At 42.6% G+C, this 24,634-nt stretch overlaps 3 protein-coding genes across 5 annotated transcripts in view; all 3 read right to left on the bottom strand.

Annotated features, from left to right (window-relative positions):
- Positions 1–1,786: 1,786 nt before the first annotated feature.
- On the bottom strand, positions 1,787–11,917 carry LOC111636841 (7-dehydrocholesterol reductase-like). The gene is made up of 3 exons (XM_023382219.1): positions 11,683–11,917; positions 6,692–7,485; positions 1,787–2,402 (listed from the first exon to the last, which is right to left on the bottom strand). The coding sequence occupies exons 2-3, from the start codon at positions 7,476–7,478 to the stop codon at positions 1,882–1,884; spliced, it is 1,308 nt and encodes a 435-aa protein (XP_023237987.1). The 5' UTR covers positions 7,479–7,485; positions 11,683–11,917; the 3' UTR covers positions 1,787–1,881.
- Positions 11,918–16,013: 4,096 nt separating this feature from the next.
- Positions 16,014–21,616, bottom strand: LOC111636843 (7-dehydrocholesterol reductase-like). 3 transcript variants are annotated; one of them, XM_023382221.1, is made up of 2 exons: positions 18,620–18,745; positions 16,014–17,245 (listed from the first exon to the last, which is right to left on the bottom strand). In XM_023382221.1, the coding sequence occupies exons 1-2, from the start codon at positions 18,679–18,681 to the stop codon at positions 16,387–16,389; spliced, it is 921 nt and encodes a 306-aa protein (XP_023237989.1). In that variant the 5' UTR covers positions 18,682–18,745; the 3' UTR covers positions 16,014–16,386. The 3 variants fall into 3 exon arrangements, with proteins under 3 accessions (XP_023237989.1, XP_023237990.1, XP_023237991.1); XM_023382222.1 differs by lacking the exon at positions 18,620–18,745 and adding an exon at positions 17,461–17,980 and having other exon boundaries at positions 16,018–17,245; XM_023382223.1 differs by lacking the exon at positions 18,620–18,745 and adding an exon at positions 21,390–21,616 and having other exon boundaries at positions 16,020–17,245.
- Positions 21,617–22,085: 469 nt separating this feature from the next.
- LOC111636842 (cubilin-like) overlaps positions 22,086–24,634 on the bottom strand; it is a 74,434-nt gene continuing 71,885 nt past the window's right edge. The window contains exons 6-7 of the mRNA XM_023382220.1: positions 23,861–24,019; positions 22,086–22,680 (exon numbers count right to left, since the gene is read on the bottom strand). Of these exons, the coding sequence (XP_023237988.1) occupies positions 22,544–22,680; positions 23,861–24,019 (296 nt within the window). The 3' untranslated portion in view covers positions 22,086–22,543. The remainder of the gene's footprint in view (positions 22,681–23,860; positions 24,020–24,634) is intronic.

Here is a 24,634-nt window from a genome sequence, read left to right as displayed (position 1 = left end):
AAAAATACGCGATAAAATTCCGATTAAAAAAAGACGAATACGGAATACGCAGGCGTTTAGTTTATTATCCTCCACTCTCCGCCTTTTTCTCGTATGTCCAAACCCGATCGCTTTCGGCCGGTGGCCACCCACGCCCTATTCTTAAATACGTTATTCCCGTTTCTTCCGAACTTCGATTTACCGTAAGATAATCGTCCCGGATAACGGGGCCTGGGCCTAAATGCTTACTTTACCGTCCGCCTATTTTCGGCTACCACTAAAAGACTTAGGTTTTTGACTGCCCTCCAAACCCGCATCGTGTGGCCGATTCGACGTTTGGTATCGGACGTTTCGCTCTTTCCTTCCCTTTCGGCCGCCTTTCTCTCCCGCCGACTACGAAAAAAAGCGCGCGCCTATGCAAATGGAGGAAGGCGCGACCGGTAACAGGAAAAGACGATTTCTTCCTCTTGAAACTGTGACCAAAATTCGAATCTTTCAAAAATTTTCGCGTAATATTTTAATGTTTTTTCTTATTTTTAAAAAATCCTTCGCCGCTTCTTCGGATCTTGTCTTGTCTTTGCATGTTGATCGAGAGGGTCTAGGCGTAGGTCGAGAGGTACTAACTACGTCACATGGCACATGTGACGTAGTTAGTAATTATATATATATATATTTGTTTATACTCGGGGAATAATGCCTTCCGGGAGGTCTTTCAAGGATAACCGGCCCCTATTCGGGCGGAAAACCCTGAAAAGTCTACGTGGCCGACCCGTCTTATCCGGGCGCGAACGCAAGACCAAACTCTCAGTGTTCGGGGAACGGAACCGCTTGGCCGCTGGTGGGCCTCCCTCGGATCTTCTGTTATTCCAGAGTCGCACCGCTACCAGGCGGTGCGGGACGTTTATCCTAAGAAGTTCCCGGTCAAAACTGCAAAAATACGACTCCGTACAAAAATCGACCAAAACGAAAGTTTAATATTTACCGGGGCCTTTTTGATGCCGTAAAAACCCAGCCATAAATCCATACGAATCTTAGATAGATACACACCACAGCACATTGCAACATACTGTACACCTAACTCAATATTACAGATTTTACAGAGAACAGCAACAATTTTAATTTTCTTCTGAATTCTTAAAAGATTTCAAGTGTTTTCTTTATACTGTTAATATTTTGGAACTTAAATTAAATTAATTATAAAATTGCATAAAAAACTTAAATGTATATTTACATTTCTTTTTAATAGCTTTTAAATACCAAAAAAATGATAAATTTTATTTGAACAGTATCATATTTAATGACTTTATATAAACATACACATTTCTATTACAAATCATATTGTAGGTCTATATTCAAACCCAAGTATTTAAGTTTTACTTTAATTTTAAATTCGTAATAATTTCATTCAAATGATCACATTGTAGTGTAACTAATGATAACTTACAATGTAGTTATATCATCATAAATATCTCTGTACTATTTTTGTTTGAGCTATAATTGTATACTACTAAAAACTCTTAAGAAAATCTCAGTTTTATTTGAAAAAATAAATACTAAGAAAAGTAAATTTCGGTACGCTCGTGTAAGAAGTGTGGGTGACTTTTTATGTAAGCATAGGAGACTTTCCACAAGAAAAGATGGCTTCTCTTTTACAAAGTTTGAGAACCACTGCCATAAATAATTGCTTCAGCTTGCACTTTATGCGTAAATTTAGAAACCGAATGTAAAATAAACCTAACCCTTGAAAGGTTTGTGCTTTAGACAGAGAACTATGCTTATATAAATAATCTGTAATAAACAGAAATCGTACAAGTTAAATATATTTATTGAGCGTTTTTACATACATCAATAATTTTCATGCGATATATCAAAGGTTTAAAAGGAAAAATAATTTCAAAATTTTTAAAATATTCCTGGTATTATTCTGTATTTACACAACTGACAATATTGTTGCCAATAAGATCCATATTTCTTCTGGCAGAGTTTTTCGTCTCGAAATACTCTATGAATTAGCAGTACGGTCAGAAACAGACCGTGGAGATAGGGTATCAGACTGGAAAATAAACTGGGCAATTCCCAAAAAATGTGTAGTAGAATTTCGAAAAAATAATTCATGTGTCTGGCGAGGCCCCAGAATCCCGACGCCAGCAACACAACTTCGCGAGTGACGTTTTCGGCATCCCGGTAAGATCCTCGGATGACGGTGGCGGGAACCTTCCAGATGATGCATTTGCCCTTCGTACTCTTCACCAGTTGCTTTTGATAGTCGGTCCAGTAATTTAATAGTATCGACACGGTTCCCGCGACGAAAATGACGACTGCAATCTCGGGTCTGAGTGCCGGAGAATTCTCTACCATGTACAGATTAGTCAGGGTGTAAAAGGATGGCACAAAACACAAGCATCCCCAACAGATATAAAAGCCTGTTTGAAATAAGTAATTAAAATTTGTTTTAAATATTAATAAATAAATATAAAATTTAGCAGAAAATAAATGAATAATTATAGACTAATATGCCAGGTAAGGAGGTTAAAATAATGTGGGCAGATGACATTGAACAATTGATTTCAAGAAACTTAATTTTGTTTGCATTTAGTTACTACAAAAGGGGAAATCATTAAACATTATTATTAATTGCGTATTTAATCTGACAATAGGTTTCTGTGGTATAATTACTTAAAAATGTCGACACAGTAAGTACTTATCAATTTGTTACTTAAAATTCCGTGCACTAACTTTTCCGTGCACTAACTTATCTATCCAACTTTTGCAATTTTTTAAAAATGAGCAAAATATTGGTTCGAAGAATAAGAATAGATCATTTAGATTATTAAGAGAGAGCCACTGATTATCTGTCTTGAACTGTAAAATTTTTAGCCCGCCTTCTAAAATTCATTTCTTTAAAATAATCTAAGCCATTTGTTTTGTTAAGTATACAGACGGTTTGAAGTTCAAGTTGTCGAAACAGTAATAATTTCGAATGTAAGCGTATCTAATTAGATTTCACCGCGAGTAAAGGGATAAAAGTAAACCATCTTAAATCGAGAATCAAATAAAAATCATTTAAGCGCGATTATTAGGCTATGTGAATGGAAAATTTCAAACGAAAGCCCAATATTAAAACATCTTGCTTTCTCCGAATGTTCAAATGTCATTGTTCTTTGAAAATCTTTAAAATGCGATGAAGCCTTTCACAATTTTTGTAATTATTACTAAAAACCTAGTATTATTTCTGTTTATATGACGATACCGATATAGATGCTTCTCTTCCATCGTCTGTTTCACAGCCATTCTCTTCTTACGCCGTTCTATCTTCTTTCCGGGCGACATAATATTTCTTTCCTCTTCATTTCACTAGATCGTACTGTCGGAATCCAGTTTTTCGGACCGTATCTGTAACCTTTGTTATTTCGAATCTCTTTATCGTAACATTTTTTCAGATCCATTCTTGTCTGCTCACTGGCAAAACTTAAGCTTCGTCCGTCGTCCTTTGCCTTCTGCCCGATCACTTATACTAATCGGTCTAACCACCTTCTTACGCGCTTTTTTAAATTTTATCCGATATTTCTATCGTCCAACAGACACGACAATTTCTTAAAATCTGACATCTCGCTACAAGCCGGACGGTCAGATTCTACTCTGCTCTTTCTCTCCTAATCCCCCATCTTATCGGATAATCGATCTCGGGTATTAATTTTTCTGCAGCGGGTCGTCTAGGTTCATAAGCGGTTTTGTTTCCGCTCGTCCTCGTCTATTTACTCTCCATTTTCCCATCCATTCCTTTGCCCCATTATTTCTCCATACGCAACGCGTATGGAGAAATAATGGGGCAAAGGAATGGATGAGAACACGTCTTTTCCGAATCCTCCGTGACGAATCTGTGATAATTAGAATAAGAAAGATTTGGAAACTGGCCGACCGTCATAATTTCGTGGAAAACGAAGCTCGGGTGAATGCTTATTCTCATAGGAAGGACACATCTAACCACGCTAATTTTGTACTTGTTTGATGCAAACATGCCGTATATATTTGTATGGATCAAACTTTTTCTTAAGCCTCTCCTTTTTCCAGTCTCAGAAGTTTGTCACATATTTTTGTCTGGGTCGTTTTTTCAAATATTTTCTCGAATCTTCATTTGGCGATCAACGAAAGGGTAATTACTGAGAAATATTACTTTTTTCTTAGACTGTCCGGCATCTTCCACCACATCGCCCCTCTTTCACCTAGATTTTCGCAGTTCTACCGTTATAGATTTCGACGTCTTTCTCCGCCGGCGTAATTTCGCGCGAGGTTCTTTCGGAGGCGGGAGACTTCTTTATAAAAATCGGCCGCTTAACAATAGACATATTAGATAAAAAGTAGAAATTACGTATTGCTTTAATGTAAAAACATTGAGAGAGGAGGGGGTAAAGGACGCCACGCTTTAAGCAACGGGGGTTCGAACCCAAGCCGACGGTTCTTTCAACTTTTCGTTTCACACCACAATTTTTCCATTGACGAGTTTATCGAAAAACTTCACTGGAATTTCCCGTTATCCGACGGGATTAGCAACGTAGCTCGATCCCGGGCACAGTTACGTAAACTACATCCGCATCTTTTCTTTATCTAAATAGGAAAAAACCTGAAGTGTTTCGAAGGTCCTAGACAATTACCGACTTTAACGGCACGTTTAGAACGGGTGGCGAATTTGCCAATTATCCCAGCTTCGGCGACTTATTTATCGTATTTTATATCCGGGAGGAACTACGATATTAAAAGTATCGGCATAATACGTTTTCGGCGCGGATAAAAATATATGTTTTTAACGTCTTAACAATAGCGGCAATGAAGGTTAACCTTCATTGCCGCTATTGTTAGAATAAAACCACGCGTCTACTTTGACGTCACAGAGAAGACTTCTCTTTATTGGAGGAATTTTGGCGTAAAAAATAGACACACATTCTACTCTATTTTCAGTTCTGTTTCAGCCAAAATTTCAGAAAAATTTTTACGTTTTCTGTTTTATGCTAGATTTTAAGCCGAATTTTACGCGTGTGTGCGGAGCCGTAACTAGCCATTCCCGTGCCCCGTGCAAGAATTTGCATTTAGGCCCCTTAATTTATTTGGTTTGGGAAAATAATAAAATAAATACATTACAATAGATTTTTAACAAGATTTATTTTAACTGAACTTTTCTGGCTTTCATTTCGGCAAATTCATTAATTACACCTTCATAATTAATATTTTTAACGATAATGTATTCTATTGAAATAATAGAAATATTGGACAATCGTTCTCGTCCGATAGTTGATCTTAAATAATTTTATTAAGTTTAACTGGCTAAAACTTTTCTCGCGCGAAGCGATAGAAAGGGGAAGAGTTAGAAATATTCGAAGAGCGACATCGATATTTGGGTAAGACTTGATTAAACCAAAATCACCAAGAGCCCGTAGAATATTAAGCGGAGATGCGGTTTCTATATTTTTTATAAGAGTCGTTACTTCAAACTTAAACCTTTCAATTTCATTTTGAATTCGTACTTTTTAAATCTTTGCTACACTTAATAGCGAGATCCGCAGCCGATTTTTTTAAATCGGCAACACTCGTGTATTGTAAAGACCAGCCACAGCGAAAGCAAAAATCGTCACGGATAGTTTTCATTTTTTCATAACGCCCATCTATTTGACACGATAGAGTGTCGAGAACGCTGTAAATTTGTATTTTAAATAATTTTTCGGGTGTCGAGTTATTTCCTTCGTCTGGTGTTTTATCTATTTCCATTATCTTAACTCTTTTTTTCGTTTATTAAGAAATCCCTTTTCTATACATTTTGGTTTGTTTTAAGAATACGATCAATAATAGCATCTGTTAATATTGTTGGCCATAAAGCTATATCATTTATTACTTCCGTGTGTCTATATATATATCGAAGCGTTTTTTGGACTATTTCTATCCTCTGCGTTTTCGCAATCCCTTTTTACGGTAGCATTTTAAAGACTGCGGGAGCTCCTTCGGGCCCTGTGCGCCCGCGTAGCTCGCTTACCGCTTAATCCGCCGTTCGGGTATACACCGCATACGCGTACCACTCACTATAAAGCAAAAAATGATGTCAGAATTTCTGCACGCCTTTTACAACCTCGAGACTAAGATTTTATTGGGGAGTTACCGTTTTCAATTTAGTAATTTTTAAAAAATCCTCGGGCAGATTTATTTTTGTTACAAAATGACAGATTTTACAGATTTCTAGCTCTACACACTATAGAAAAATCTAGAAATAGTTTTGTATATCGTAATAATATTAGTAGTTGCCAGAGAGCTCTATAAAGTAGAGAAAAATCTGTAAATCTTTGCGTTTTCGCAATCCTTTTTACAGTAGCATTTTCCGCCGTTCGCGGAAAATCTCAAATTTAAATTTCTCAAAAAATAAATTAAAAAATCTCAAAAGTCGCTACTTTTGGCTGATTTGTCCGAGGTCTCCGCTACCTCACTACGTCCCTCTAAAAGTTGCCACAGTTGGGAACACCGGTGAGCGGACATCTAGGGTCTAAGTAAGGCGAAATGTAATCGCCAAACCGCGCTGCAGAAAGGCGGAAAAATTTAAAATTTAGAAATATAATTTCTTGCTAACAGCAGTGTGGACCCTGTGCGGGTGCACCCGTTGCACCTGCCTAGTTACGGCTCTGCGTGTGTGTTCCTGGCATTACCCATTTAACGTAAATGTAAGAGAACTTACCCGCTCTGTCCCGCGTGATGTCGATGGTATTCATGTAGCCGTCTTCCCACCAATAAAATTTGGCCAGATAAACGGTCTGAAGACAGGAGGTGGTGGCCATGGCCCAGTTCCAACCGGTCTCTTCTACCTGGGCCTTCCAGCACAGTAGTATTATCAGTTGCATGGCCATCATACCGAATCTGCAGTTGGTCCACTGCTTGACGTCGAACCACTGGCCCAATCTGGGATACAACTCCAAGCCCCAGTAGAAATCGAAGACGACGTTTCCCGAAGAGCCGTGTTCTCCCGGAGAACGGTAAAGGCGACCCTTCAGGTAAATCAATACGGTGACGCAGTAGCCGAAGACGACGACGTTGCCGATAACCACGTGGAATTTTTGGTACCAGTGCCGGGCGGAAACGGAGGAGAGAAGAAGAGCGGCCGAGGCCAGGCTGGCCAGGTAATACTTGAATCCCGAGCGAAGGTAGCGGGGTCGGTGGCCGGTGCTGGTGGGAGGGCCGTAGTACGCTTCTCCTCCCAAGATCAGCAGGGCCGAGGCCGACCACAGGGTGTAGGCGGCCAACAGCGCCACGATTTCGGGGTCGAAGACCAGAGAACTCTTCCAAGCTCGGAGGACGAAATCGACCGGGCCCCCCCGGCGGGTCACGGCCCCCGCGTCGCTCTTCTCTACCACCACCAGGTAGACGACGCAGACGGAGAAATTGGTGGAGCCGATCATCAAGAAAAGGGGGGCCAAGGTGTAATTGAAGAAGTCCGTCCACCCCTGAGACTTTCCGTCGTCTTTCATTTTAAACCTGAAAATGTTCGACTTTTGTAAGCAAAGTAACAGTCGACACGGAGGCGTTTCGAAAAATGCCGAATTTATCGGTGGTATTAAAAGTCGGAGGGGAAAGATATTTTAGGATATTTTAGTGGTGTTAAAGATTACCGGCGCCGGTTTTAACGGGCAAAAGTCGAGCGAGGGCGTGTCGGTTAGGACGAAAGGGCGAAGGCCGACGATCATACTTACGTCATTCCTGGCAAAATTTGTAAACTTTCGGTCCGAATCGACCGACGGATTAAAATTGAATGGGATTAAGGTTTCCTCGGTTCCATCCTTCCTCTCGACATCCGTCGACAAATCATTCCGGCGGTTGGGAAATTATTTCCGGTAGCCGGATGGAAAAAAGTCGGGAACGAAAGCCGGAAAAGGAGGAGAAAAATTCTGTCTTTGGCGATTATATTATTAAAAAGCCAAGGGCCAAGTTATAATTATCGATTACATCAAATATCGGTAGCCGACGGGCGGGAATCGGGCCCGGCCTAAACCCGACGCCCAAGTACCGGGGAGAGGGAGGGAGAACGTCCGGGTTTACTTTTCGGGCGGTGGAAGTAATTAGGCCTAAGTACTTAGACCAGGGCGGTCGGCGCCGCGGAGAATACCAAGTAGTTTCGTCCGTGGCAGCAACTGCCCGGGGGGGAAGGTAAGGCGCCGAGAAGAGACTTTCGCCCTTTCTCGCGGATTAAACCGCCGTCGACGGCGGACGGGGAGGAGACGATTACTCACCCGCACGGATTACGGCCGACCTCCGACAGACGTCGCCTCGGTCTCTTCCTCTCCGCGCCGCTTCCCGTCCGCCGTCGATCGATAATTTCCTCCCCGCCCAAGGTCGCACCGACGCCCCCCTCCCGATCGATGGTTCCGGGCGGCGGAAGAGGAAGACGGGGAAATCCCCACCCGGTGAGGCCAAAATCGCTTTTTGCGGAGAAGCCCGATTTTCTCCTCCGGGACCGGGTGGGGTAGAACCGGAGAAGGGCTAGCCCTAACTTAGCTCGGCCGGAGCCAGACGCCCGTACTTTTTATATTGTAATTACTTTTAATCGCCCGACCTATTTGCCCCGGCTGTGCGATGGCGGTGAACGGTCGTATACGTCATACGTCGATATAAAGACAATGTTTACGTTAAATGAAATATTATCTATCTCCAACTAGTAGATATTTTAAGGGCTTTCTACTATTTTAATTACGTTTACATTTTACCGCTTGTTTTGTACTTTAATTACAAATGTAGTAAAAATAATACTTTACTTTTATATCTTAGCTTTTATTGTCAAATTATTAATTAGATACCGTACTAAAATATTTGCTTAGCTTATTTATTACGTAGTCACCTAAATGCGAGGATTCTCCTACGGTCGCAGATACCCGCATACTTCTGTAAATCTTTCCACATTTATTCTAGGTCTTTACCGGAGAACGTCCTCTCCCCAAGTGACCACCATGTATCGTCGAACACCGCTCGACTGGCTTTTACCCCGGCTTTACACCCCGCTCCGGCGTAAAAAATGGCGGTCACGTGACTAGAAATAATTACCACCAAAGGTTTTACGCTAGCGGAGTCTCGGCTCTTACCTCCGGTACCGAAAGGAACAAAGCTTTCTTTCTCGACAGCGGGACGGGTATTCTCCGTTGTGGCCCGGTAGGCTACACCCGACGATTCCGAGTTCGAACTAGGCGGGCGGCGTGAAACGAGATAGGAAAAAGTTTTTCATTTTTCGTACTTATATGGGATTGGCCACCGATAAATGCAATTTTCGCCCGGTTAGGTAGTATTTTAGCGTTTAATTTGTTATCGGGCCTTTGGCTGCTTTACTTTTACCTTAAATTACGCGTACTCGCCGTTCCGGTTGGGGAAAAATTGCTCGGCCTCCCGAAACGAATTAAATCGGGCGGGTCGCCTGCCTCCTTTCCCATCACAAAGAAAATCCCGCCGGTCCCCGGTAAAGCTTACTATATTCCCAAGAAAACCTGCGTTCGTTTGCAGAACGTAATGTTGGCCCCCGATGCTGGCAGTTCGGTGGTAGGTTTCCCGGGTTTTCTCCACCTCCGTAACGCCAGTTACCCTTAAAAGACCTCTAGGCAGACGACCCGAGTGTTGCGTGGTCGTAACTTAACAAAACAAGGAAAGTAACGTTATAACGATATCCGGAGCCGCTCCGCTATAATTTATCCCGCCGTCCGAACGCCCTAAGTACGGCTCCTCTTCGACGATATTTAAGCCAGGTAGTAAATCTCGGACGTTACGATGCGTGTAATATACGCACCGCGCCACCAAAAGTTTTCGAAAACGGTCGGAGGCCCGTAATTTGCGCTTCCGAGGACGTTTTTCGCCTTAAGGCCGCGGCGGGTGGGAAAGAGGCTTTATCCAACGGTGGTAGGCGGCGGAGGCGCCGTAACTTCCGACGGCGGGAAGTCCGAAACCACTTTCCCCCTTACGAATAACGGAGAGACCGTCCCTTCCCCACGGCGGAGCGTTAGTTTCTGGGCCCGGGCCCGTAGCGTCGGCTTTGGACATTTTTCTTCGGGGGAAATGTTTTCTTATAAAAGATTGGTTCGGGACCCGGGCCATTACCCTTTTGGCCCGTAGGATAACGCGCGCACCGTGCCCGTTTTCGTCGACCGGAAACGGCAAATACGTGTAATTTAAGGTAAAAGCCAGGCATCCAAAGGACCCGATAACAAGTTAGAAAGCGAACACCGAGTGAAATACGTAGCAACCGGACGAAAAAGGGAAAACTTTTTCGTCCTAATTTCGGATCGCATCTTTCGTCGGCCGGCTTATTTCGCGTTGTAGGTCGCCCGTCTAGTTCGAACTCGGAAGCGTCGGAAGTATGCGTACGATAGTACGATAAAATGCATAAAAGGAAGTCGAAACTGTCACGAAATACCGTAGACGGGGAAGTAATAAGCTTTCCAACGTATAGAACGTCGTATCCCTCGCTCCTTCCTGCCGATTTCGTCACTCCTACCGCATTATCAGACTTTTCTTCGTTTGATTTCTAAATGTTCTTTTAAATGTATTTTTTTCCGTTTTAAAATTTGTCAACCTACCGAGTTCAATGTTTAGCCAATTAATATAATGCGGTATCTGTTATTCGAGTAACGATTATCTTTCGTTTCGTAAAACTTGTTTCCGAACTCTTGTATTATTTATAGTCCGATAAGCGTAAATAATATGGATACGATAAAACTACACTGGAAAGAAAACTATAAAGTAAATTTTAAATGACACTTGTAAATGGGAAGTAGGTAAATACGCGCAGCATTGTAACTTATTTGTTAAAGTTTTTACGAATTTCACATTTCCGACCGAAGAGGGATGAAAACACCCGAAACGTGCAGTTAATTAAAGGAATAAAGAAGTTGTAATCCTTGCACATTTGGACGGCGGCGAATGGCCGAATCGGTCGGTAGCTAAATCGACAGTAGTCATCGGCCGGCGATAATTCTAATACATTGTCGGAAAGGGAAAATCTCGTACTCGGGGCGTTTCTTCTTCGTTCCTCTTAACAGTCTCCTAAGCGCGTACAACTTTTTCCACAGCCGTACAAAAAACGGTAGGATTACTTAGCCACTAGGCGTGGCTCCTCCGCCCTAACCACCCGACCTAGGACGGGAGTAGAAATTTGGAAAATTCCAACCTCGACCCGGACTAAATAAAGAGCAAATTTCTTGCAAAAGCGCCGTTAATATCAAATAGCGTTACATTTTCCGCATACTTAACGAACGAGGAGCCGACGTTCGTTAAGGCTTTTATACACGGTAAGGAAATCCTTTGAGGATTAACCGTGATTTTTTTTTCTATCTATCCATTTTCAAATAAAAATAATTCTTTATACATTGGGAGATATTTTAATAAGTTTTGTAAATTGCTATGTTCTATCCAGCCAGTTATATCCGAGTTTTTTTTCGTCTTTTAAGCACATCCTTTGAGGATTTCCTTACCGTGTATACCAGCGTTTAGTCTACTCACGCATCCTCACTCCGGAAAAAACTACGGACCATCTCCTTTTTTAAAGAAAGGATCGTCCATCTTAGACAGTCTTCGTTTATTTAAAACGTAGGGGAAAATAACCACGCGGTTAATGTTAAGAACAGCGTGGCTGCGAATAAGTAGAAAATAGTCCCGACTCGTGTTATTTTCGCCATTCCCCATTTCCCACGTATTTACCTGGCCAGTTCCTCGCGGGACTAACTCCGGAAGGTCGTCTACCTCAACCGCGTTCGGTGCAGCGATTTACCGACCGTCCAAACGTCCGCGACTCGGACCGACGGTCTCCCGGATCCTTCCTCCCCTTCGATTATTACGTCGAAGTCAGCCAGTGACGTCGACGACTTCCGGCTATTGTTTTCCCGGCGGAGAACGAACGGCGATTGGTAAAATTAGGGGGGTCGGACATTGTCTAATCGATCGCCTTTCTTTTCGCGCTAGAGGATATCCCGTTTGGTCTGGACTTTTCTTTCGAACGATCGAAACAGACGGAAAATGTAACCGTTTCGGTATTAAATATATACGCCGCGGCAGAGGGTTTCCGAGAAAAATATTATTTCCGGGTTGGCACGTGCCAAACGGTCGTAGCGCGAGGAACAGAGGTGCGAAATCCAGTTCCCAACCTTTCCAACCTTCCAGTTCCCAACAAACGAAAGTAATTATAGCGAACAACTTTCGTTATCACAACTACACACTTTCTAAAAGAATATTGAATTTTTATTATCAAAAGATAGGTAGAGGAGAAGGTGGTATTATGGAACCCCAATTACGTTTTAGTGAATCGTAAACGAGGTATCGTAACTACACCCACGTTTTTTGTGCGAAAAGTACCGGTAACTATTAACCTAGATGTTCCTAATTGGATGTTTCGTTAGGTTTTTGAAGGCTTCTTTTTCGATATTCTCTCGACTTTCTACCTTGTCTTTTTCACAAATTGCTCCGGACGAACGTCCGCTGGCAAAGAGAAAGTTCCGTATTACCGTAAAAGCACCAAAGGGGTCCGTATTTCACGCATCGCCATCTCGAATTAACTTACGTCAGTCGAGACCGAAATTTAAAAAAACGTGATCGTCGCGCGGATGAATACGTGCCCCTAAGTCTCTGGAACCGGTCAACCTACAGCTACACCATTTATATTTTAAAAATAATTAAATTCGCTTAATTTTGAAAAAAAACAAATTTTCCGATTAAATACGGACGACCGTTTAACCGAAGTAAAACGGGTTTTCCCCTGGCTACGGATGTCCGCCTAGTTCGGTTCGAAATGGGGTGGTTCCATAATACCACCTTTTCCTCTAATTATTTCGTAAGAACAAAGACGGCGTAAGACTTTATTAATCGTAGACGGGAAAAGTAGAATAGCTGTTCTGTCTTCTCTCTCGATACTTTTTCAAGGCGAACACACCGGCCAAGAAGGAAACGATTCCTAGTACGAAGCCACCCGGAATTCCGGCCAGAATCCAATAGGAAGCTACGAAAAGAAAGGAGAAATATCAGACGAAGAAACCTACCGCCAATTACGCAATAGATTGGTAAATAAAATTGTCCTTTCCGTTGTTTTTATAGAAACGTTAAACGCGGTCGACCTTTTCCCACCAGAATTATTCGTTTTTTATTTATGTACTAGCAGATGAGCCCGGCGTTGTTCGGGCAAAAAGTAACGATAGCTAAACTTAAGATTAGATTATAGTCCAAGAATTAAGTTTATTCTCTTCAGTGACTAGAGAATTTTTAGTTGGTTCTAAAAATATGTTCGATTTCCCGCATCTAAAATAGTACAGTAAAATCTGAGTTCGGGGTAACCCCTCCCCGTCGAGGAGAATTTCGGAAAATCCCTTCTTAGTGTAGTACGTACCATAACTGCGTGCCAAATCCCATCTCGATTATATATATAGATTGTTTTCAAAACAGTTTGTGTGTTTAATAAGTTCGAGCACTTTACATTTGTGATTATTCATCTGGAGAATCTGTACTGTACCACCAGTCTTTGTTTCTACCAAATTCTCCACCAGATGATGCAGGAATTATTAGCATTGCTCGCATCCGTCGTCGTCGTTATCGTTTGATTCTCGTTGAGCCTCATTACCCCTTCACGCCATTTTATGTTTCTAACCTCGACTAGACACAAAGGAAAAAAGTGAAATCGTTTCTTCTTATGTACTCTAATAGTTGAGGGAATAGCTAGCATTAATATATTGTTGAAACAATAAGTTATATACAAGGGTACGGTCACACAGTCGAACAAATGATAGTGTTCCAATTAGAAGAAAGATGCACAAAACTGTTTTTTCCTCGCACAATAATGTGCACGGAACAGCCACCATATTCGGAATTCCAAGTCTGTTGGGATTGAAAATTCTGAACAGTTTAGTCAAAAAACAGGTGGGCCCATTACTCTACTTTCCCCTAGGTCATGTACTGTACGTTTGTGGCCGGTTAGCCCAGTGTGTTACATCGACGATTTCTTGTCGATCTAACACACCGAAGGATTATATTGTTAGTCCGGACGGAAAAAGCCAACCCTTCCGTTTGAAATTAATCGAGGAACAGCAACGGATGGATGAGAATGGGCTCTATATATGTATATATTTATTCTAACTGTCTCGATATACCCACAGGCCTTTAACTTTTTTCCGTAAATGATCGAAAATGGAAAAAATATTTATACCTCCGGTTTTAATATTATTTATAGTGGGAGGAACGGGGGGAGGAAGCGGCGGCCTTCCTCGGCAGTCTCTCTCGTCGCTGTAGTCTCCGCATTGGTTAATTCCGTTGCAGGGCCAGTCTGGGTGCATGCAAATTCCGTTGTCGCACAAATTGGAACAGACTGAAAATAGATAATAAATTTAATTTATATAATTGTAAATAAATGACTAAACGAAACGTTGGAATATGATGATTCGTAACAATAATTATAATAAAACATTTTCTACAAACGGGATTTTCAAATCGTCTGCAAATAGGCTACCGTTCGTTTCTTAAATTCGCCTTTACCCATTATTTCGATGTATCTCAAATAAATAAATAACGTTACGATGGAAATTATACATTTCGGCAATACGTCTTTGTCATTTCCGTCGTAATACCTAGTAGGTCTATATGTAGACACGCAAGATTATACGTAGGCCTACTGTAAACTGACATATTAACGTATATTCATTTAAGTATATAAAATAACCGACTGACCGAACGTCACAATATCTGTTACGGGCGTCTGTAATATTCTATTAAATGGATTTTTAACTAGTTACTTGCATTAAGTATCAAAAATTTAATAACTCTCTCCTCAACCAATAGTTGGTGGGCAAACATGGATGTGTGCAGTCTTATAGCTTCTCTCTTCGCTTAGCTAGCTGTTTTATCTGTTGGTATGGCCTTTTTCGTAATAACTCTTCGAGATCTTCCTCGTCCTCTTTTGCCCTCTATCTTTCCTTCCATCTGTCGTTTCCTACAGAACGCCTGTTTTGCTTGGACTATTTCGCTGTAACATCTGTTCGTTTAAATTTTCAAGGACTATCTGTAGGTCGTCTATATCTTCAGCAAATCTTATTGTGCTGTACAACTTTCCGTTCACTATTATACCTTTTGTATTAGTAGCGCAGAATTCTTTCATTGCCTCTTCTATGTATACGTTGAACAAGGTGATACTCCACAACCTTGTCTTACTCCTTTCATTATATTGACTTCTTTTCTTCCTATAATCACAATTTNCGTTACTTCAAACTTAAACCTTTCAATTTCATTTTGAATTCGTACTTTTTAAATCTTTGCTACACTTAATAGCGAGATCCGCAGCCGATTTTTTTAAATCGGCAACACTCGTGTATTGTAAAGACCAGCCACAGCGAAAGCAAAAATCGTCACGGATAGTTTTCATTTTTTCATAACGCCCATCTATTTGACACGATAGAGTGTCGAGAACGCTGTAAATTTGTATTTTAAATAATTTTTCGGGTGTCGAGTTATTTCCTTCGTCTGGTGTTTTATCTATTTCCATTATCTTAACTCTTTTTTTCGTTTATTAAGAAATCCCTTTTCTATACATTTTGGTTTGTTTTAAGAATACGATCAATAATAGCATCTGTTAATATTGTTGGCCATAAAGCTATATCATTTATTACTTCCGTGTGTCTATATATATATCGAAGCGTTTTTTGGACTATTTCTATCCTCTGCGTTTTCGCAATCCCTTTTTACGGTAGCATTTTAAAGACTGCGGGAGCTCCTTCGGGCCCTGTGCGCCCGCGTAGCTCGCTTACCGCTTAATCCGCCGTTCGGGTATACACCGCATACGCGTACCACTCACTATAAAGCAAAAAATGATGTCAGAATTTCTGCACGCCTTTTACAACCTCGAGACTAAGATTTTATTGGGGAGTTACCGTTTTCAATTTAGTAATTTTTAAAAAATCCTCGGGCAGATTTATTTTTGTTACAAAATGACAGATTTTACAGATTTCTAGCTCTACACACTATAGAAAAATCTAGAAATAGTTTTGTATATCGTAATAATATTAGTAGTTGCCAGAGAGCTCTATAAAGTAGAGAAAAATCTGTAAATCTTTGCGTTTTCGCAATCCTTTTTACAGTAGCATTTTCCGCCGTTCGCGGAAAATCTCAAATTTAAATTTCTCAAAAAATAAATTAAAAAATCTCAAAAGTCGCTACTTTTGGCTGATTTGTCCGAGGTCTCCGCTACCTCACTACGTCCCTCTAAAAGTTGCCACAGTTGGGAACACCGGTGAGCGGACATCTAGGGTCTAAGTAAGGCGAAATGTAATCGCCAAACCGCGCTGCAGAAAGGCGGAAAAATTTAAAATTTAGAAATATAATTTCTTGCTAACAGCAGTGTGGACCCTGTGCGGGTGCACCCGTTGCACCTGCCTAGTTACGGCTCTGCGTGTGTGTTCCTGGCATTACCCATTTAACGTAAATGTAAGAGAACTTACCCGCTCTGTCCCGCGTGATGTCGATGGTATTCATGTAGCCGTCTTCCCACCAATAAAATTTGGCCAGATAAACGGTCTGAAGACAGGAGGTGGTGGCCATGGCCCAGTTCCAACCGGTCTCTTCTACCTGGGCCTTCCAGCACAGTAGTATTATCAGTTGCATGGCCATCATACCGAATCTGCAGTTGGTCCACTGCTTGACGTCGAACCACTGGCCCAATCTGGGATACAACTCCAAGCCCCAGTAGAAATCGAAGACGACGTTTCCCGAAGAGCCGTGTTCTCCCGGAGAACGGTAAAGGCGACCCTTCAGGTAAATCAATACGGTGACGCAGTAGCCGAAGACGACGACGTTGCCGATAACCACGTGGAATTTTTGGTACCAGTGCCGGGCGGAAACGGAGGAGAGAAGAAGAGCGGCCGAGGCCAGGCTGGCCAGGTAATACTTGAATCCCGAGCGAAGGTAGCGGGGTCGGTGGCCGGTGCTGGTGGGAGGGCCGTAGTACGCTTCTCCTCCCAAGATCAGCAGGGCCGAGGCCGACCACAGGGTGTAGGCGGCCAACAGCGCCACGATTTCGGGGTCGAAGACCAGAGAACTCTTCCAAGCTCGGAGGACGAAATCGACCGGGCCCCCCCGGCGGGTCACGGCCCCCGCGTCGCTCTTCTCTACCACCACCAGGTAGACGACGCAGACGGAGAAATTGGTGGAGCCGATCATCAAGAAAAGGGGGGCCAAGGTGTAATTGAAGAAGTCCGTCCACCCCCGAGACTTTCCGTCGTCTTTCATTTTAAACCTGAAAATGTTCGACTTTTGTAAGCAAAGTAACAGTCGACACGGAGGCGTTTCGAAAAATGCCGAATTTATCGGTGGTATTAAAAGTCGGAGGGGAAAGATATTTTAGGATATTTTAGTGGTGTTAAAGATTACCGGCGCCGGTTTTAACGGGCAAAAGTCGAGCGAGGGCGTGTCGGTTAGGACGAAAGGGCGAAGGCCGACGATCATACTTACGTCATTCCTGGCAAAATTTGTAAACTTTCGGTCCGAATCGACCGACGGATTAAAATTGAATGGGATTAAGGTTTCCTCGGTTCCATCCTTCCTCTCGACATCCGTCGACAAATCATTCCGGCGGTTGGGAAATTATTTCCGGTAGCCGGATGGAAAAAAGTCGGGAACGAAAGCCGGAAAAGGAGGAGAAAAATTCTGTCTTTGGCGATTATATTATTAAAAAGCCAAGGGCCAAGTTATAATTATCGATTACATCAAATATCGGTAGCCGACGGGCGGGAATCGGGCCCGGCCTAAACCCGACGCCCAAGTACCGGGGAGAGGGAGGGAGAACGTCCGGGTTTACTTTTCGGGCGGTGGAAGTAATTAGGCCTAAGTACTTAGACCAGGGCGGTCGGCGCCGCGGAGAATACCAAGTAGTTTCGTCCGTGGCAGCAACTGCCCGGGGGGGAAGGTAAGGCGCCGAGAAGAGACTTTCGCCCTTTCTCGCGGATTAAACCGCCGTCGACGGCGGACGGGGAGGAGACGATTACTCACCCGCACGGATTACGGCCGACCTCCGACAGACGTCGCCTCGGTCTCTTCCTCTCCGCGCCGCTTCCCGTCCGCCGTCGATCGATAATTTCCTCCCCGCCCAAGGTCGCACCGACGCCCCCCTCCCGATCGATGGTTCCGGGCGGCGGAAGAGGAAGACGGGGAAATCCCCACCCGGTGAGGCCAAAATCGCTTTTTGCGGAGAAGCCCGATTTTCTCCTCCGGGACCGGGTGGGGTAGAACCGGAGAAGGCCTAGCTCTGGCTCCGGCCGAGCCCTAACTTAGCTCGGCCGGAGCCAGACGCCCGTACTTTTTATATTGTAATTACTTTTAATCGCCCGACCTATTTGCCCCGGCTGTGCGATGGCGGTGAACGGTCGTATACGTCATACGTCGATATAAAGACAATGTTTACGTTAAATTAAATATTATCTATCTCCAACTAGTAGATATTTTAAGGGCTTTCTACTATTTTAATTACGTTTACATTTTACCGCTTGTTTTGTACTTTAATTACAAATGTAGTAAAAATAATACTTTACTTTTATATCTTAGCTTTTATTGTCAAATTATTAATTAGATACCGTACTAAAATATTTGCTTAGCTTATTTATTACGTAGTCACCTAAATGCGAGGATTCTCCTACGGTCGCAGATACCCGCATACTTCTGTAAATCTTTCCACATTTATTCTAGGTCTTTACCGGAGAACGTCCTCTCCCCAAGTGACCACCACGTATCGTCGAACACCGCTCGACTGGCTTTTACGCCCCGCGACTAGAAATAATTACCACCAAAGGTTTTACGCTAGCAGAGTCTCGGCTCTTACCTCCGGTACGGCCGACGGTCCCGAAAGGAACAAAGCTTTCTTTCTCGACAGCGGGACGGGTATTCTCCGTTGTGGCCCGGTAGGCTACACCCGACGATTCCGAGTTCGAACCAGGCGGGCGGCGTGAAACGAGATAGGAAAAAGTTTTTCATTTTTCGTACTTATATGGGATTGGCCACCGATAAATGCAATTTTCGCCCGGTTAGGTAGTATTTTAGCGTTTAATTTGTTATCGGGCCTTTGGCTGCTTTACTTTTACCTTAAATTACGCGTACTCGCCGTTCCGGTTGGGGAAAAATTGCTCGGCCTCCCGAAACGAATTAAATCGGGCGGGTCGCCTGCCTCCTTTCCCATCACAAAGAAAATCCCGCCGGTCCCCGGTAAAGCTTACTATATTCCCAAGAAAACCTGCGTTCGTTTGCAGAACGTAATGTTGGCCCCCGATGCTGGCAGTTCGGTGGTAGGTTTCCCGGGTTTTCTCCACCTCCGTAACGCCAGTTACCCTTAAAAGACCTCTAGGCAGACGACCCGAGTGTTGCGTGGTCGTAACTTAACAAAACAAGGAAAGTAACGTTATAACGATATCCGGAGCCGCTCCGCTATAATTTATCCCGCCGTCCGAACGCCCTAAGTACGGCTCCTCTTCGACGATATTTAAGCCAGGTAGTAAATCTCGGACGTTACGATGCGTGTAATATACGCACCGCGCCACCAAAAGTTTTCGAAAACGGTCGGAGGCCCGTAATTTGCGCTTCCGAGGACGTTTTTCGCCTTAAGGCCGCGGCGGGTGGGAAAGAGGCTTTATCCAACGGTGGTAGGCGGCGGAGGCGCCGTAACTTCCGACGGCGGGAAGTCCGAAACCACTTTCCCCCTTACGAATAACGGAGAGACCGTCCCTTCCCCACGGCGGAGCGTTAGTTTCTGGGCCCGGGCCCGTAGCGTCGGCTTTGGACATTTTTCTTCGGGGGAAATGTTTTCTTATAAAAGATTGGTTCGGGACCCGGGCCATTACCCTTTTGGCCCGTAGGATAACGCGCGCACCGTCGACCGGAAACGGCAAATACGTGTAATTTAAGGTAAAAGCCAGGCATCCAAAGGACCCGATAACAAGTTAGAAAGCGAACACCGAGTGAAATACGTAGCAACCGGACGAAAAAGGAAAAACTTTTTCGTCCTAATTTCGGATCGCATCTTTCGTCGCCCGTCTAGTTCGAACTCGGAAGCGTCGGAAGTATGAGTACGATAAAATGCATAAAAGAAAGTCGAAACTGTCACGAAATACCGTAGACGGGGAAGTAATAAGCTTTCCAACGTATAGAACGTCGTATCCCTCGCTCCTTCCTGCCGATTTCGTCACTCCTACCGCATTATCAGACTTTTCTTCGTTTGATTTCTAAATGTTCTTTTAAATGTATTTTTTTCCGTTTTAAAATTTGTCAACCTACCGAGTTCAATGTTTAGCCAATTAATATAATGCGGTATCTGTTATTCGAGTAACGATTATCTTTCGTTTCGTAAAACTTGTTTCCGAACTCTTGTATTATTTATAGTCCGATAAGCGTAAATAATATGGATACGATAAAACTACACTGGAAAGAAAACTATAAAGTAAATTTTAAATGACACTTGTAAATGGGAAGTAGGTAAATACGCGCAGCATTGTAACTTATTTGTTAAAGATTTTACGAATTTCACATTTCCGACCGAAGAGGGATGAAAACACCCGAAACGTGCAGTTAATTAAAGGAATAAAGAAGTTGTAATCCTTGCACATTTGGACGGCGGCGAATGGCCGAATCGGTCGGTAGCTAAATCGACAGTAGTCATCGGCCGGCGATAATTCTAATACATTGTCGGACAGGGAAAATCTCGTACTCGGGGCGTTTCTTCTTCGTTCCTCTTAACAGTCTCCTAAGCGCGTACAACTTTTTCCACAGCCGTACAAAAAACGGCAGGATTACTTAGCCACTAGGCGTGGCTCCTCCGCCCTAACCACCCGACCTAGGACGGGAGTAGAAATTTGGAAAATTCCAACCTCGACCCGGACTAAATAAAGAGCAAATTTCTTGCAAAAGCGCCGTTAATATCAAATAGCGTTACATTTTCCGCATACTTAACGAACGAGGAGCCGACGTTCGTTAAGGCTGTTATACACGGTAAGGAAATCCTTTGAGGATTAACCGTGATTTTTTTTTTCTATCTATCCATTTTTAAATAAAAATAATTCTTTATACATTGGGAGATATTTTAATAAGTTTTGTAAATTGCTATGTTCTATCCAGCCAGTTATATCCGAGTTTTTTTTCGTCTTTTAAGCACATCCTTTGAGGATTTCCTTACCGTGTATACCAGCGTTTAGTCTACTCACGCATCCTCACTCCGGAAAAAACTACGGACCATCTCCTTTTTTAAAGAAAGGATCGTCCATCTTAGACAGTCTTCGTTTATTTAAAACGTAGGGGAAAATAACCACGCGGTTAATGTTAAGAACAGCGTGGCTGCGAATAAGTAGAAAATAGTCCCGACTCGTGTTATTTTCGCCATTCCCCATTTCCCACGTATTTACCTGGCCAGTTCCTCGCGGGACTAACTCAGGAAGGTCGTCTACCTCAACCGCGTTCGGTGCAGCGATTTACCGACCGTCCAAACGTCCGCGACTCGGACCGACGGTCTCCCGGATCCTTCCTCCCCTTCGATTATTACGTCGAAGTCAGCCAGTGACGTCGACGACTTCCGGCTATTGTTTTCCCGGCGGAGAACGAACGGCGATTGGTAAAATTAGGGGGGTCGGACATTGTCTAATCGATCGCCTTTCTTTTCGCGCTAGAGGATATCCCGTTTGGTCTGGACTTTTCTTTCGAACGATCGAAACAGACGGAAAATGTAACCGTTTCGGTATTAAATATATACGCCGCGGCAGAGGGTTTCAGAGAAAAATATTATTTCCGGGTTGGCACGTGCCAAACGGTCGTAGCGCGAGGAACAGAGGTGCGAAATCCAGTTCCCAACCTTTCCAACCTTCCAGTTCCCAACAAACGAAAGTAATTATAGCGAACAACTTTCGTTATCACAACTACACACTTTCTAAAAGAATATTGAATTTTTATTATCAAAAGATAGGTAGAGGAGAAGGTGGTATTATGGAACCCCAATTACGTTTTAGTGAATCGTAAACGAGGTATCGTAACTACACCCACGTTTTTTGTGCGAAAAGTACCGGTAACTATTAACCTAGATGTTCCTAATTGGATGTTTCGTTAGGTTTTTGAAGGCTTCTTTTTCGATATTCTCTCGACTTTCTACCTTGTCTTTTTCACAAATTGCTCCGGACGAACGTCCGCTGGCAAAGAGAAAGTTCCGTATTACCGTAAAAGCACCAAAGGGGTCCGTATTTCACGCATCGCCATCTCGAATTAACTTACGTCAGTCGAGACCGAAATTTAAAAAAACGTGATCGTCGCGCGGATGAATACGTGCCCCTAAGTTTCTGGAACCGGTCAACCTACAGCTACACCATTTATATTTTAAAAATAATTAAATTCGCTTAATTTTGAAAAAAAACAAATTTGCCGATTAAATACGGACGACCGTTTAACCGAAGTAAAACGGGTTTTCCCCTGGCTACGGATGTCCGCCTAGTTCGGTTCGAAATGGGGTGGTTCCATAATACCACCTTTTCCTCTAATTATTTCGTAAGAACAAAGACGGCGTAAGACTTTATTAATCGTAGACGGGAAAAGTAGAATAGCTGTTCTGTCTTCTCTCTCGATACTTTTTCAAGGCGAACACACCGGCCAAGAAGGAAACGATTCCTAGTACGAAGCCACCCGGAATTCCGGCCAGAATCCAATAGGAAGCTACGAAAAGAAAGGAGAAATATCAGGCGAAGAAACCTACCGCCAATTACGCAATAGATTGGTAAATAAAATTGTCCTTTCCGTTGTTTTTATAGAAACGTTAAACGCGGTCGACCTTTTCCCAACAGAATTATTCGTTTTTTATTTATGTACTAGCAGATGAGCCCGGCGTTGTTCGGGCAAAAAGTAACGATAGCTAAACTTAAGATTAGATTATAGTCCAAGAATTAAGTTTATTCTCTTCAGTGACTAGAGAATTTTTAGTTGGTTCTAAAAATATGTTCGATTTCCCGCATCTAAAATAGTACAGTAAAATCTGAGTTCGGGGTAACCCCTCCCTGTCGAGGAGAATTTCGGAAAATCCCTTCTTAGTGTAGTACGTACCATAACTGCGTGCCAAATCCCATCTCGATTATATATATAGATTGTTTTCAAAACAGTTTGTGTGTTTAATAAGTTCGAGCACTTTACATTTGTGATTATTCATCTGGAGAATCTGTACTGTTTCTACCAAATTCTCCACCAGATGATGCAGGAATTATTAGCATTGCTCGCATCCGTCGTCGTCGTTATCGTTTGATTCTCGTTGAGCCTCATTACCCCTTCACGCCATTTTATGTTTCTAACCTCGACTAGACACAAAGGAAAAAAGTGAAATCGTTTCTTCTTATGTACTCTAATAGTTGAGGGAATAGCTAGCATTAATATATTGTTGAAACAATAAGTTATATACAAGGGTACGGTCACACAGTCGAACAAATGATAGTGTTCCAATTAGAAGAAAGATGCACAAAACTTTTTTCCTCGCACAATAATGTGCACGGAACAGCCACCATATTCGGAATTCCAAGTCTGTTGGGATTGAAAATTCTGAACAGTTTAGTCAAAAAACAGGTGGGCCCATTACTCTACTTTCCCCTAGGTCATGTACTGTACGTTTGTGGCCGGTTAGCCCAGTGTGTTACATCGACGATTTCTTGTCGATCTAACACACCGAAGGATTATATTGTTAGTCCGGACGGAAAAAGCCAACCCTTCCGTTTGAAATTAATCGAGGAACAGCAACGGATGGATGAGAATGGGCTCTATATATGTATATATTTATTCTAACTGTCTCGATATACCCACAGGCCTTTAACTTTTTTCCGTAAATGATCGAAAATGGAAAAAATATTTATACCTCCGGTTTTAATATTATTTATAGTGGGAGGAACGGGGGGAGGAAGCGGCGGCCTTCCTCGGCAGTCTCTCTCGTCGCTGTAGTCTCCGCATTGGTTAATTCCGTTGCAGGGCCAGTCTGGGTGCATGCAAATTCCGTTGTCGCACAAATTGGAACAGACTGAAAATAGATAATAAATTTAATTTATATAATTGTAAATAAATGACTAAACGAAACGTTGGAATATGATGATTCGTAACAATAATTATAATAAAACATTTTCTACAAACGGGATTTTCAAATCGTCTGCAAATAGGCTACCGTTCGTTTCTTAAATTCGCCTTTACCCATTATTTCGATGTATCTCAAATAAATAAATAACGTTACGATGGAAATTATACATTTCGGCAATACGTCTTTGTCATTTCCGTCGTAATACCTAGTAGGTCTATATGTAGACACGCAAGATTATACGTAGGCCTACTGTAAACTGACATATTAACGTATATTCATTTAAGTATATAAAATAACCGACTGACCGAACGTCACAATATCTGTTACGGGCGTCTGTAATATTCTATTAAATGGATTTTTAACTAGTTACTTGCATTAAGTATCAAAAATTTAATAACTCTCTCCTCAACCAATAGTTGGTGGGCAAACATGGATGTGTGCAGTCTTATAGCTTCTCTCTTCGCTTAGCTAGCTGTTTTATCTGTTGGTATGGCCTTTTTCGTAATAACTCTTCGAGATCTTCCACGTCCTCTTTTGCCCTCTATCTTTCCTTCCATCTGT

This window comes from Centruroides sculpturatus, unplaced genomic scaffold, assembly GCF_000671375.1.
Source record: "Centruroides sculpturatus isolate CEXI.00-Female unplaced genomic scaffold, Cexi_2.0 scaffold943, whole genome shotgun sequence".
NCBI classification, from domain to species: Eukaryota; Metazoa; Arthropoda; class Arachnida; order Scorpiones; family Buthidae; genus Centruroides; species Centruroides sculpturatus.
This window is presented reverse-complemented; position numbering and strand designations above follow the sequence as displayed.